The 12,939-nt window shown below is 42.7% G+C and overlaps 1 protein-coding gene across 2 annotated transcripts; it reads right to left on the bottom strand.

The window, feature by feature from the left end:
- Window positions 1-995: 995 nt before the first annotated feature.
- LOC133911402 (uncharacterized) lies at window positions 996-5,556 on the bottom strand. Of its 2 annotated transcripts, XM_062353633.1 has the most exons (8): window positions 4,887-5,556; window positions 3,905-4,748; window positions 3,736-3,826; window positions 3,492-3,649; window positions 3,341-3,392; window positions 2,381-2,460; window positions 2,178-2,271; window positions 996-2,096 (listed from the first exon to the last, which is right to left on the bottom strand). In XM_062353633.1, the coding sequence occupies exons 1-8, from the start codon at window positions 5,057-5,059 to the stop codon at window positions 1,501-1,503; spliced, it is 2,088 nt and encodes a 695-aa protein (XP_062209617.1). In that variant the 5' UTR covers window positions 5,060-5,556; the 3' UTR covers window positions 996-1,500. The 2 variants fall into 2 exon arrangements, with proteins under 2 accessions (XP_062209617.1, XP_062209616.1); XM_062353632.1 differs by having other exon boundaries at window positions 3,905-5,556.
- Between the last annotated feature and the right edge of the window lie 7,383 nt (window positions 5,557-12,939).

Here is a 12,939-nt window from a genome sequence, read left to right as displayed (position 1 = left end):
AGTCTGGTGCAATACTCCAGTATTCACTTCTGCACTCGCCGGACTATCCGGTGCATTGTATTTTCTTTTTCCACAAATACAACATTCTCTAATAAATACCCTCCGGTATTCACTATGCTCATCGCCGGATAGCTTTTTCTCTCTAGCGAAAAAAACAGACCTTTCTAGAAAATGCTATGATGTTCACATCCACTGAACACCGAACCATCCGATACACAGTCCAAATTTCATCTCAGAAAAGCTCGAGTGTATACTACCTCTGGTCACCGAACCATTCAATATGTATAATTTTTTACAAATTAAACTATTCAGTAAGTACAATTTATCTAGACTCAGAGACAAAAACATTAATTTCATTTCCTTTTCAACCTATAGACATACTCATGCAATCCAAAACTCATCAAATTAAGATTACAAACTTATCAATCACTCATCACAAATAAACCAAATTACATTTCCACTAGATTTTTCAATTGTATAAAGTCCTTGAAAGAACTTCATGATTCACGCAAATTCCGACAAAACCTGCTTCTGAATCGAGAGGAAATCGACCCTGACTCTTGAATGGAACGGTAAGATTTGCAAAGTATAAAATGCAGAGCAAAAGGTAGTAACTTCTTATGGCAAATTTGGGGAAGGTCAACTTCCTGAGCAGTTGAAGATCACCCCTAGACGCCGGAGATCTGAAAGAAAAGAGACATGACAATGCAGGAGAAAGAAAGGCCAAGATCTGGACATGGACCCAGCTTTAAACAGTCATGGCCATGAGTGGTGAGTCCCCATACTCCCATACCCATTCTGGTCCCTGGAGTTAGGAAACCCATCAGAGGATTCAGAGCCAACTGCACCATACCTATCCAGAAAGCCCTTCACAAAGGTCCCCCACAGCCACCTGACCATGTCCACCACAAAGGGCTGGCCTCTCCAACACAGAGAAATGGAAGCATCAATATGCACAGTTCATAAAGGCAGGCTATGATATGGATGACGGTATGTAAACAAATGAAATGAATCCAATATGTGCACCCCCGAACTAAATTTTCCTATCCAACAGTGAACTCTACCTCCCTGCTCGCCTTGTACACCATCAGATCAGGGCAAGGGGAATTCAACAAAAATATGTCCATCCTCTATATCGAAGGGCCCCAAAAGGAGCCAAAACAAAGAAAAGAAACAACATGAAAGTATTGCTGCCCTAACCCCCACTCTCATTGCACAAATCTGTGTGGCGAGCCATTTTCCCTGGGCCAGCCACAATGTATCGATGCTGTCGAGATCTTGGAGGACCACAGGACTTACATACAACTTTGGTCCGCAAGCAATTAAGCACAAGCACCAACCATGTGACTCTTTGTACTATAATCATAATCTGGACGAGCGTCAACTTCAGCCAACAAAGCTTCTGAGGCCATCAAAGTTTTTGCAATGGACTTGTGAGCTGCCATTTCTAGGATATCCACTGATCAAGCAAAGGTGAAAAGATGCATGTCATGTATCATGTCACACTTGCACAGGTAAACCATAATTCTGGAATGACCTGATGTGACCATCCCAACCTGCAGTGACTATGACCTGACCCCAAGCATGTGTGGCGGCACTCTGGCAAGAAGCCTTCAGGAACTTGTACTGAGATTTACACAAGGTGGATGACGGCGTCACTGAATTGGATGGCAGCTGCTCTTCTGGCCATGTTGCCGTTCCCCTTGGTGCAGACTCTGCAAAGAATGCACTGCTAAGAATGAAATTGCCAGATGGCAATTGGTACAAGTTATCACCATCAAGCGAATCTTCAGCATGGCAGTATGACGTAGTGTCTTGCAAGTTGCGAAAGTCATCCGAGACCCCTTGCTTTGAAGAAGGCATATTGCAGGCTAGAGAAATAGAACTCCTTGCAGGTGAAGCATTCCATGTTATTGCAACAGAAATGTCATTGCAGAAGAATCGCTCATATGACCATACGGTCTTTACATGGCTTGTGACTGGGGCAATTTGGTTTGCATAATTCCACATATAGATACTGGAGTCATCACTAGCAGAAATAATGTGATCTCCATCTGGTGTGAATGATGCAGCAACTTGACTCGAATTGCGCAACCCTGAGAACAGAAAAGGCATATTACCTTAAGGGGTCAAGAATGAATCACTTTCAAGAGTAATCTTCAAAGAGGTGTTAGTACCTTTGTAGTTGGAAACCACATGAACCCCATCAAGAATGCGAACTTGTGAGTCACCAGATGTCACCATCAGTTTCTTTGGATCAGATGGACAATACTGTTCATGCAAGTGATGAAAAAGCTATATAAGAATCAATGATCATAATAAAGATATTCAGAATATTAAATATAAGAAAATCTAGTGCACAAGGTCAGTAGCTCTATACCTGGAAACCAATTATTCTTTTAAGTGGAGATTTCTTTCTGCCGTACAGGGGGACTTGAGATTCCAGCTCTAGATGATTCTCTGAATAAATACAATTGGATAATGAATTAGAAACTTAAGACACATATGATTTGATAAACATCATACTTCAGCATATTTAAAAAGAAGGCAGGTAAAGAAATCAAGATTCTAGTACTTCATAAAAAAAATCAAACAACTTAACAGCTCTTCGCATACAATGATGCCTTTCTATAAGCCTTCAAAACATGTTTACTATTTGTTTATGATACTGCTCTTTACAAATACCCTAATCAGTGGATTAATGATATAATAATTTGAACGCTAAACCTTAGTGGTAACAAAAGGAAAGCAAATGTAAGGTGCCACATGTTCCTTAAGATCTATAAGCAGGACAAGAACTCTTTGGTTATGACTGTTAAGGAACCCCGTATATTCTGTCCTTACGTTTTATCCAAGAATACTTGATCATATACTCTTTCACTGATGAGTAGTACATTCATATTTCTGTAATCGACAAAATTTACTAAAAATATATCTATAAATAGATTTAGGAATTTTGGTGTTAGCTATTTAATCTCAACATAAAAGAAAATGCCTGTAGCAATTATATCTTTCCAGTATAAAGGAATCTGCAACATGGCTCTTGCAGCGCAGAGTCAATTTGTACGCATAGACAGATCTGAGACAATTTGTGTAGGAATCAGAGGATAGCAATAGTGCAGCCATCACTATTCTCAACCAAGGACAAAGCATGATATTTCCATCATTGGCAATTCGCGTATACATCTATGATGTCCACATGAAAGCAAATGATATTGACATATTAACAAATAAATATTGTTGTTGTTTGAAGCTACTTCTCTACAAACATTAGTTTACCAATAATCAAAAAGCGTGCAAACATCAAGCGAATCTCATGAACAGAATAACTAGTGATTACCTGACGCATCATAGTAGCGGCAAGTTCCAGTTATCGTCCCAACCACTGCACCCTGAATGAAACCAGCAAAAAATATGAATTTTAGCTTTCAAGTGGCCCAACAAAAAACCACTCGGTAAAATTTGATTATTGTAAGGATATTTGAAAGAACCTTTCCATCAGGGCGGTAACAAACTGCAGTGACTATCTCTTTGCAGTCAGCCCAGTCCACAACTTGGCATCTAGGAACATCCCAAATACGAACCATCCCATCGATACAACCACTGATGAAATATTTGTCATTGGTAGGTTTAAACTGAATGCATGTCACTGCATTATAGAAATATCCAGAATGTCAGCGCCAGATGCCCAGAGCCAAGCAGTGTAATCAAGCAGTTAACAGGGAAAGGGTTTACCATAGTTATTATGGCAGAAAACCTTCAGACAACTATTGCACCCAACCTTCCACAATCGAACAGTTTTGTCCATGGATGCAGAAAGTAATTCCTGCATAAAAGTAAGTAAAAGTTAGATGACCAAAACAGTCATAGGCACATAGAAACACAATGTTTAACTTCAACTGACCCTATTCTTGGACCATGAAAGATCCAAGATAACATCATCATGCCCATGGAATACATGCACAGGATCCTCAGATAGCGCAAAGGTCCGGTGAGGAATCACAACACAAGCTGGATCTGCAGCCCCCTTTGAACTCTTGTTATGCTTGCCCTTACCCCCTTCGCACAAATTGATGGGAGCCAATTCAGAGTTTTCATTGACTGTGAAGAACACACACGAAGGATCATCCTCAGCAAAATCACGATCATCAGGCCTCTCGCCTTCCATCACCCGCCACACGCGCACAACCCCATCCTCACCTCCAGTGGCCAAATACTGACCATCACAGCTAAACTTCATGGTCACAATTGCGCCTTCATGTGCCTTGATGACTTGGCCCTTGTACACCGCGGATAATTCCTTTGACCGCTTCTTGTGTGGCCTCACCTTGACCCGATCAACCTTCCCAGAGCAACTCCGGCAAGAACTGGAGAATGTCGAATTCATCTCGTCGTCTTCCTCAGCATCTACAACACAAGCACCAATGCCCAGCCTTCGCAGCCATCCAAGCCTCCTCCTTCTCCTCCTCATCACTGTCTTCTCCGGGGTGAAGGGCTCATCCGAATCGTCCACCCGCCGCATCAGCTCACGGATGAAAGGTGATGAGCCAAAGGTCTGCTCGAATTCTGCCGCAGTCACCGTCCGGTTCGACCGCCTCTCCCTAAGGCTCCGGAAGCTCCCATCTTTACCCATCTCGTCGACCACAAACACTGTGCCATCGTCCAGGTTCTTGAAGACGCACTCCAACTCCTCCGTGCCACCGCCACCGTCGCCGGAGGCTGTCGGCTCCCCTCCCCTACACGCAAAACTAGGGGCAGCTGAGAACAACTCGGCACTGGGGCTGGCCGGGAGGATCTCTTCGGTGGCCTCAGGCCTCGAGCACGGCTCCTCGTCGGGCTGCGCGCCGTAGGGGCTCTGATCCAAGAAGCCCAAGAACTTTACGAACCTCTGACGACGCTCGTGGACGCTGCAGGGGTCCCTGACCCAGACATCGAGCAGCATCTCGCCGAAGAGCCACCCATCGTCGTCGTGGTTCGAACTCGCCGGCGACAGGACCTCCCTCGAGTCAAAGAACTCCTCTTGCTTCTCACCCTCACCCAAGAAGCGCGTCCGCGCCATGGACACGAGCCAGCACCGCGCCGCAAGAAGCGGACCGGATCACCACGTCGGTCTCCGGGAACCCAAGAACTCGAGGCCGCACCCCGGCTGCATCAAGGAATAAGCTTTCGCCGGCGACGGCGGTGAGCGAAGGGGACGGCCGGATCTCACGGTTCTTGGATCTTGGGAGGCTCGGGTGTCGTCCAGCCGCTGCACTTGGGGATGGATGGCGCGTCCACTGCCGCTGGCGTCCTGCCTCCTCGGTTCTTGCCCCTTCTCTCTCCACTTGGGGATGGATGATGTACCAGTTGGGTTTCGGGGGTCTCACAACTCTCAAGAGGGGAACCAACCAACCAACAACCAAAAGCTAATGAGTGGAGAAGAGTAATAAAAAGCAGAGGAAGAGGAGAGAGATGGATGGGGACCGTGATCTCTGGGATCAGTTGGGAACAGGAGGATTGGAGGATCGGGGAGGCAAGCCAAGAGGGAGGGGTAAAGAAGACGACTGAAGTTGCTCGCCTTTTTATTTGTCCATGGATCTGCCAGTGGCATGCTACAATTACATGCACGATGTGTTTTCTTTTCTTATGAACATTTTGCTGAAAAATTATCTAATCTTTTGTGCAATTAATCGTCATCAATCCTTATCAACTGATGGTTATCAACTACTACAATGTCACCTAAATAGTTAGTAGGACTATCTGCAACTACTATCTCTTATTTCTCTCGAAACACTTCTTAAAAAAATTATTTCTAATTCTCCATACATCATAATGCCTAAAGCTATCTCTTATTTCTTCTCATTAAAAGTTAGTTCTCTAAGATTTCTCTCCACGTGAGTAAGATTTTTCTTCAAATCAATTTCATCACTACCTCACTCACTTATTTTCTCTCTGCATGTCATAGTAATAAGATATCGCTATTATCTATAATCAATGGAGTTGGCCTAAAGATTTCGGAGTTGGGCTGGTTAGCTAATGCTTGCATTGCCATTGTGAGACAAGCTTAACATATTTTGACCTTCTTGTCCTTTTCGGCGTGTTTAGAACGAGCATATGTATTTTGACTTTCTCATCTTTTATTCTTTCTCTTTTTATGGAAGGTATACCTTTTTTGGTCGTCTAACTTTTTTCTTGTGTCATTTTTTCGACCACATCTATAATTGATCTCGTGGTTATGATTCTAAGATGGCGTGGACCATCTTCAAACCAATCACATAAAGGGAAATCTGCCATCCTGTATTTAAATTTCGTATGTTCTTCGAGTGTATAATATGTTTATATTTGCTGTTGATATTTTCGTCTCAGTCACAATTTACCGATCTTTTCTATCACTGTTTATTTCAAAGGGCAATGAGTGTGTCGTTAGAAAGTAGTTCTGGGTGGTGTCTAATGGAAGATTGAGTGGTGGAGACAGATGTGAGAAATCCTTTCACAAGGTACTTTGGACTTCTGGATGGTGTCTAATCTCTATATCGCAGTTACTAATCTTCGATATTATCGGTATGATCAGTAGCTGCTCATGTTTGGACAGAACACTCTTGAGCCTCAACTCTTATTCGTGCCGTTGCACTTTCAGGAGTGGCACTTGATGATAGTGAGCCGGGTTTGGTTATCCCTGTACTATTTATTCCATAATATTATTGAATCTGATACGTACCTCTATCCAAAATAATGTGCTCCCACATGTTCGTTTTTTGTAGGTGCGTCTAGAACAAAACAATCGAATAAGTTTACTTTTTTTAGTGACAGAAGTGCTTGATGTTTTTGTGACTGTGAACTAAAATATCGAATCCCATGTTCCCTGGTAAGCTGGTCCACCAAAAAAAATATTTTGGAGTCTAATAAAAATGAAACCACAGAAAGTTAGGAAAATAAAGCCAAAAATATTTTTTTAATAAAAGGTGGGAGCTCTAGCATTAATAGAAGGGGGGGGGGGGGGTTAATCCTTGTTCCCATAAAGAATCATGAACAACTTTATGTAAGAAATCTACAGCAAAAACTTGCAAAAAAATTCCACACCAAAAAATTATACTAGAATAGTTTTTTTGTTTTGCTTGGAGGTGTCCACCTCAAGTCCCACTGGTTTCAGCCAGGTCGCAACTGGTCCAAGCCAATGGCGGTGGCATGTCCATTTTACAATTATTTTTCCCACATGCCTAACCTTCATTGCAATATGGCCTATACTATCATGGATCCTCTGTGGTGTAATACCTGATGCTCTACAGCACATTCCCGTACTGTATACAACGATGAAATACATAGAGCTTTTTTTAAAATAATATTATTTATTGGAAAATTGTGGAAATAATACCCAAAATCAGATATTTGCATAAGTATGCACTTATCGGCACTTGCAGTACCGACTAGGAATCTGTTGGCACTCTGTGTCCCAACATGCTATGTCATAGGGCCTGCTGACACGCGGTTATTTGTCCCGCAGATAATATTTAAAGAAAAATTCATAATTTTTTTCATACAATATCAAGTAGAAATGATTTTCATATGAAAATTATACCTATTAACGATATCTATAACTTTTAATTGAACACTTTTCATTTAAATCTGTTTAGATACCCATAATAGTGGCTATAAATTCTAGATCTAGCTTTTAATTTCTGATAGATGATTAGTCGGCAATTGAAGTACCGATTGACACATATTTTTTGTAAAGTTCCTATTTAAATAATATTTTTTAATTTCTAATAAAATAATACTATTTCAATAAATTCTGACCTAGCTAGCTTGAAGAAGTAGTGTGAATTTATTTTTTATTCCTAATTCCAGAGATACATGCATGCCTGGCAAGTGTGTCTGGTAAGTGGAGGTTGCATCTTTGCTATAGTTTTTGAACGAGAGCTATCTTTGCTATTGTAGTTGCTGTGCTGATACCCATTTCCTTTTTTCTCTGAGGTCGCGACATAGTGATCTGCAGGCTTGGTAGTTAAGAGTTAGGAGGGCACTGTATCTATAGTCGTAGTGTTGATTTGATTAGGCAGCTTGATTTTGACTAGTTTATGGTCGCTAAGCAATTAGGCATAACACGAGAGCTAGCGCGTGGATTCCAATTATTTTTTCTCACAGCAAATGCAAACTCCACGCGTCTCTCTCTCTCTCTCTCTCTCTCTCTCTCTCTCTCTCATGTTGCTCTAGTGCGCGGGTGATGATCGAGTCGAGATGCATGCGCAGTGCGCCACTACTTTTCCGTAGCTGTTACTGTCACTCATCGGTGCAAGTTCTTTTCGATCCTACGACTAATCAAATGGTAATCAGGGGGCGAGAAGAAGTAAAAGTTTGCGAATTAAATATTACCGGATGTTAAACTCCAAGATGCAACTTCTTTTTTCACATACAATAGAGAATCGAAGAAGATGAAAGTCAATGAAGATGCACGAATCGATAGGATCTCTTACCTGCTTGTAGTATTATTTTGTTTGGACAAACCACACCACTGTATATATCAGATGACTATATATATATATCATCAGTGTTGGTGACAGTTGACAAACACCGACCGCGAATGGTAGTCTATCTGCTACGTTACGTACGCGCCTACGCGTCGGCCGGCTCAGCGCGTGGTTGTGGTGGGGGTGGCGGAGGAGTCAGCGGCGATCATGTCGCTCGGGTTTGGTTAGGTCAGCCGCGCGCTCAGCTCGTGCCTAGCTAGGAGCGAGGGTTAGACGACCATGCATGACGAGGACCGTGTTAGGCCACCGATTATCTATCTGCTTATCCATCGAGCCCAGCGCTGTCTCACCCATCCCATGCATTCGATCACCATCGATTCGAAAGCAGCCACGCCACTGGCTCATTTCGTGCCCGTACGTGTGACACATGCTTTCATGCATGGTCATATCCACTGTGTGTTACGCTAACTTTACCGTGCTCATTAATCTCTAAAATCTCAACCAGACTATCAGAATGGTACTATATAGTACCTGATAAAAATGCAATGTCTATTAATCCACGAAAGGTGCTTAATTACAAGAGGGAAAAAGGCATCAAACGAACATTTATGATTGGATGGAGTAAAATTTACTACTCTTGGTAGAACCTAGCCAATTTACAAAACCTAGAACAATAATACAACTTGACACAGTTAATCCTACATGCAGCTAGAGAAAGGAGATTCTTCTCCTCCTTTCCATCTCCTTTCCCGCTGACAAATATGCTGGAGAAACCTAGATACAAGACGACGAGTTAGGGGTCAAAATGACACTGTTAATCCTACAGGTAGCTAGGATCTATATACTGGCATGCTTGATTCGCCTACGATGAGATATCTTTTGCTTTAGCATCTCGCTTTTAAGCACTGTACCTGCATCTGCATGGTGCATGCCACTGATTGTTTGTCGTATATAGGTGCATGTCTGCGACAACACTAGCTAGCTAGAAGCATAGAAGAGTGCCACATATGTGTATATTCGGAAAGCGTGCGTTTACGTCATGGAAGGTGACACAGCCAAAGTCGCAGCACGCGATATGGTCGTTGAGAAGGCGTTGTTAAGGTGTGAAACCGCGCGCTGGTCTTCTTTGGAAGCCCGGCTGCAGCCCTAATCACGGACTTTGAGCTTTGAAATTAACCGGCAATTCTTGTATGCCGTCAAGACAGTACCCAGGATTAGAGGAAGCTGATGACCAATAATCAATGTGATTTGAGCTGCAAGATGCACAAATGATAGTAGCAGCAACTATGACCAGATATTTGAACAATCTGATCCGGACTGCGTTTGACTCTGCGGCTAATATATATGATGCAGTCTGGACCACATGACACAACTTACGACAGCATGCATACAGTTTGTTCTGCATCTACCTGCTGCAATTTCATATGCTGGCTCGCTCTTGGGTTTTAATTTGCTTCGGTAGTTAATGATAATTAATCAACCAACACTTCTGTACGCCCGAGAAACTTCCTTGCTGGTCTCTTGTCGACAAAAGAAAAACTTGACCAGTCGATCTGATCTTTCTTTAAGCACATATTTCCAAATAGGTGGTTGTTCTTCATAAGCTAGCTCCTTTCCAACCAGAGATTTCAGAGACCATTCTACCAAATCAAGACAAATTGGTTCGAACTAAATTGCTGAATATATGCTTTATTGGCTCCATATATCTCTCTTTCTGATGACCCTTCTTAGTTTTCTTTCAGGAGAAATTAGAGACACGCACTTTCAAAATTTGAAATAAGAGGCGAATTGTGCTACTGCATCCAGATTCCAGAGTAGAGGACTATACATTCTTTCTTGAGAATTGCTACATGATAACACGAGCACTTGAGCTGCAGTATTAATACTGCAACATGTTGAAAGCTGAGATCTTGATGGAAAAGTGCTGTTAACTTGTTTTAAAAAATCAACAGCTTGATCTTGTTTATGCTGAAATCCTGGAAGTACTGCTTAAAACTCTAAATACAATAATAAAAAGAAAAAATATATCAATTTGCAAGTAGAATCTTGTACTAATTCCTAGCGTAGCAAATAGCAGCCGTACTGCTGCCTTGCTTAGTTCTACGCTTCCATGTGCTATCATGTTCATGATTCAATACTAGCAGTTGTATCTAGCTAGCTAGCTACTTCCCTCCCCTAAATGGCACATATAATGCAACTGATATTCACTTCCCTGTGTGTAACACTTATTTACCCCGCTTTAATCCTCGCAGTTTCAGTAAATAGTCAGCAGGACAGTACTACAAATCAAAGTGGTAAAAACATGCGGTCTTAGTTATCACCGGCAAACACTTTCTAATGAGGTGGTTTCATCGTACTTTTGTCTACGAAATTCCCTACCTCAGAGCAATCATATGATGCTGCACTAGTTTTTTTTAATCATCCAGTGTCTTGCGCTCTAATCAAGGCGCACCTTGCTATAGCTTTATTATATTAGTAAGTATAGTACACCAGTGCTAACTAGAGTGAGATGAATAATTAAGCAAAAACCCAAGTGCGATGTAACATGGCACCTTCCTTGATCAGTGAAGATAAAATTCAGAAGCAAAAAAGTTAAAGGAAAAAAAGCCACGCTTATTAGTGGGAACTCAAGTGCACCATTGTCATTTTGGTTTGGCTAGCTTCCTTGACATCTACCTTGGGGTCCCTCCTAAAAAAGTTGCTTAACTAGGTAGCGATTATGCGCACATGTGAGCTGCTAATCACATGCATCACCCAACCGCAATTAAGCTTAGTTAGCTGCTGCCTGCATGCGCGATTCTACGCGGGAAGAGCTAGCTTTGTGGCATCTGGCATGCTGGCTTCACTTGAGACCTGAGAGAGAAAGAGAATTGATTTTATCGCCGCGCGCCTAGTACGGCTCTCTCTTGCATCGCATGCATGCATGTGAGGTGTTGCAGGTTAATTACTGCAAGTTGGGGTTAACCTGGTGGCGTGTCTCATCTTCTGGTTGGGGCTTAAAAAATATTGATCTGTGTGTTGTGTGTCGATGTATCATCCATAGATAGCCACTGTTGATGCTTGCAACTGTTCACTGTTCATGGCCTTGTACAGCAAATCAGCTTACGGCCCTCCGAATTCAGCTGCACCATGCATCAGCCGCTGTGTTTGTGTGTGTGCGCGCGCGTGTGCAGCCCCGGGTTTTGAGCTCAAGTTGCTGGGAGAGAAGTCAAGAATTCATCAGTATATCCTGACCTGTGCCGTAGGCTATAGTTAGAGAATCATAAGCTTCACTATGCACAACTTGCAAGAGTCTCATGTGCCTTAAAGCTGAATGAACCGATGTTCGTACACTGTCAGCAAAGTGGTTAACCAGGTTTTATTTGCGAATGAACCGATGAAAGCAAGGCATGCAGGTGCCGGTGGATTATTGATATCAATCGAAATACTTTTGGATCCACATAACAGACACACGTACGATGCATCTTTGTTGTAGCCAGGACAGGTGTTAGCACAACGCAAATGCTCTTTTACTCCCAACTAGCTGCTAAGTATCTTCTAAAAGGCATCGAAACTATCATCATCTTGAGCAGATAGCCAGCTACATACACAGTAGGATGCTGCAACGTAACCTTTCTCAGGTGTCACGAATACTTTAAACCGGACGTGTGTGTGGCCAAAGTCTCGGCACATGTTGGCGCAGATACTGTACGTCCACTAGATACTACAGCAGATCAATCATGCATGCAGGCCAGGAGCTGGAAGTCGAAGAACGAGCGGGAGAACGTGCACGGGCTAGTTGTATATTCTCTTCTCCCTGCAGGTTTGTATATATATAAACTGGTCATGCCATGCGAGGTGGTTGCCGCCATGCGTGTCTGGCTACGGAGCACGGTACGGTGAGATCGATGCTTCTCTGCGACTCCGTCTGGTTTGGAATCTAGTACCGGGGAGAGGAAGGTGATGACAACTACGAGCGATCAGTTGAGAGCTAGCTAGGTTGTAGCTAGGGCGGTGACCCCATCTCTGAAACTTCTCTGTAATCACTTTCAGCAGTCACCAACACCTAGAATGCACTGTGTACATGGATGGCGTACTCTTGAGTTGTGACTGGAGAGCACGCACGATGCTTAGAAGGATCTATCAAAGGATTGATTGTTCTCTCTCTGGTCTCTGCATGGGATTAATAACAGGAAAATTCAGCAACCCAGTTGGATGGAGCTGGTCAGGGACGAAGGACAGCTGAGGTCACATTCCTCGCAAAAAAAAAAAAAAACCTTGGGTCACAAAAGGACGGTCGATCTGGCCAGCTGAAACGGAGCAGCTCATTAGAACGAGGGCGACTTTGAAGAATACAATCGCAAAGATCACCCAAGTTAAAAAGATCATTGATATTTTTAATATAGATATCTTTACAATAATATCCACTTATTTCTATTTTTTCCTTAGAACGATGAGCCTACTCCAAATGACAGAGAGAAGAAGATGCTGGAGCCCAAAAAAAGCGAACACTCCC

The sequence above is a fragment of the Phragmites australis genome, chromosome 3, assembly GCF_958298935.1.
Source record: "Phragmites australis chromosome 3, lpPhrAust1.1, whole genome shotgun sequence".
In the NCBI taxonomy this organism is placed as follows: domain Eukaryota; kingdom Viridiplantae; phylum Streptophyta; class Magnoliopsida; order Poales; family Poaceae; genus Phragmites; species Phragmites australis.
This window is presented reverse-complemented; position numbering and strand designations above follow the sequence as displayed.

What these genes read in the sequence shown, in the direction of transcription:
- LOC133911402 (XM_062353632.1), bottom strand. Translation starts at nt 5,059, where the DNA reads ATGGCGCGGACGCGCTTCTTGGGTGAGGGTGAGAAGCAAGAGGAGTTC. An exon ending in TTTCATGGTCCAAGAATAGG is followed by an intron (nt 3,827 to 3,904) that starts GTCAGTTGAAGT and finishes ACTTTTATGCAG; the next exon opens with GAATTACTTTCTGCATCCAT. An exon ending in AAAGAATAATTGGTTTCCAG is followed by an intron (nt 2,272 to 2,380) that starts GTATAGAGCTAC and finishes TTGCATGAACAG; the next exon opens with TATTGTCCATCTGATCCAAA.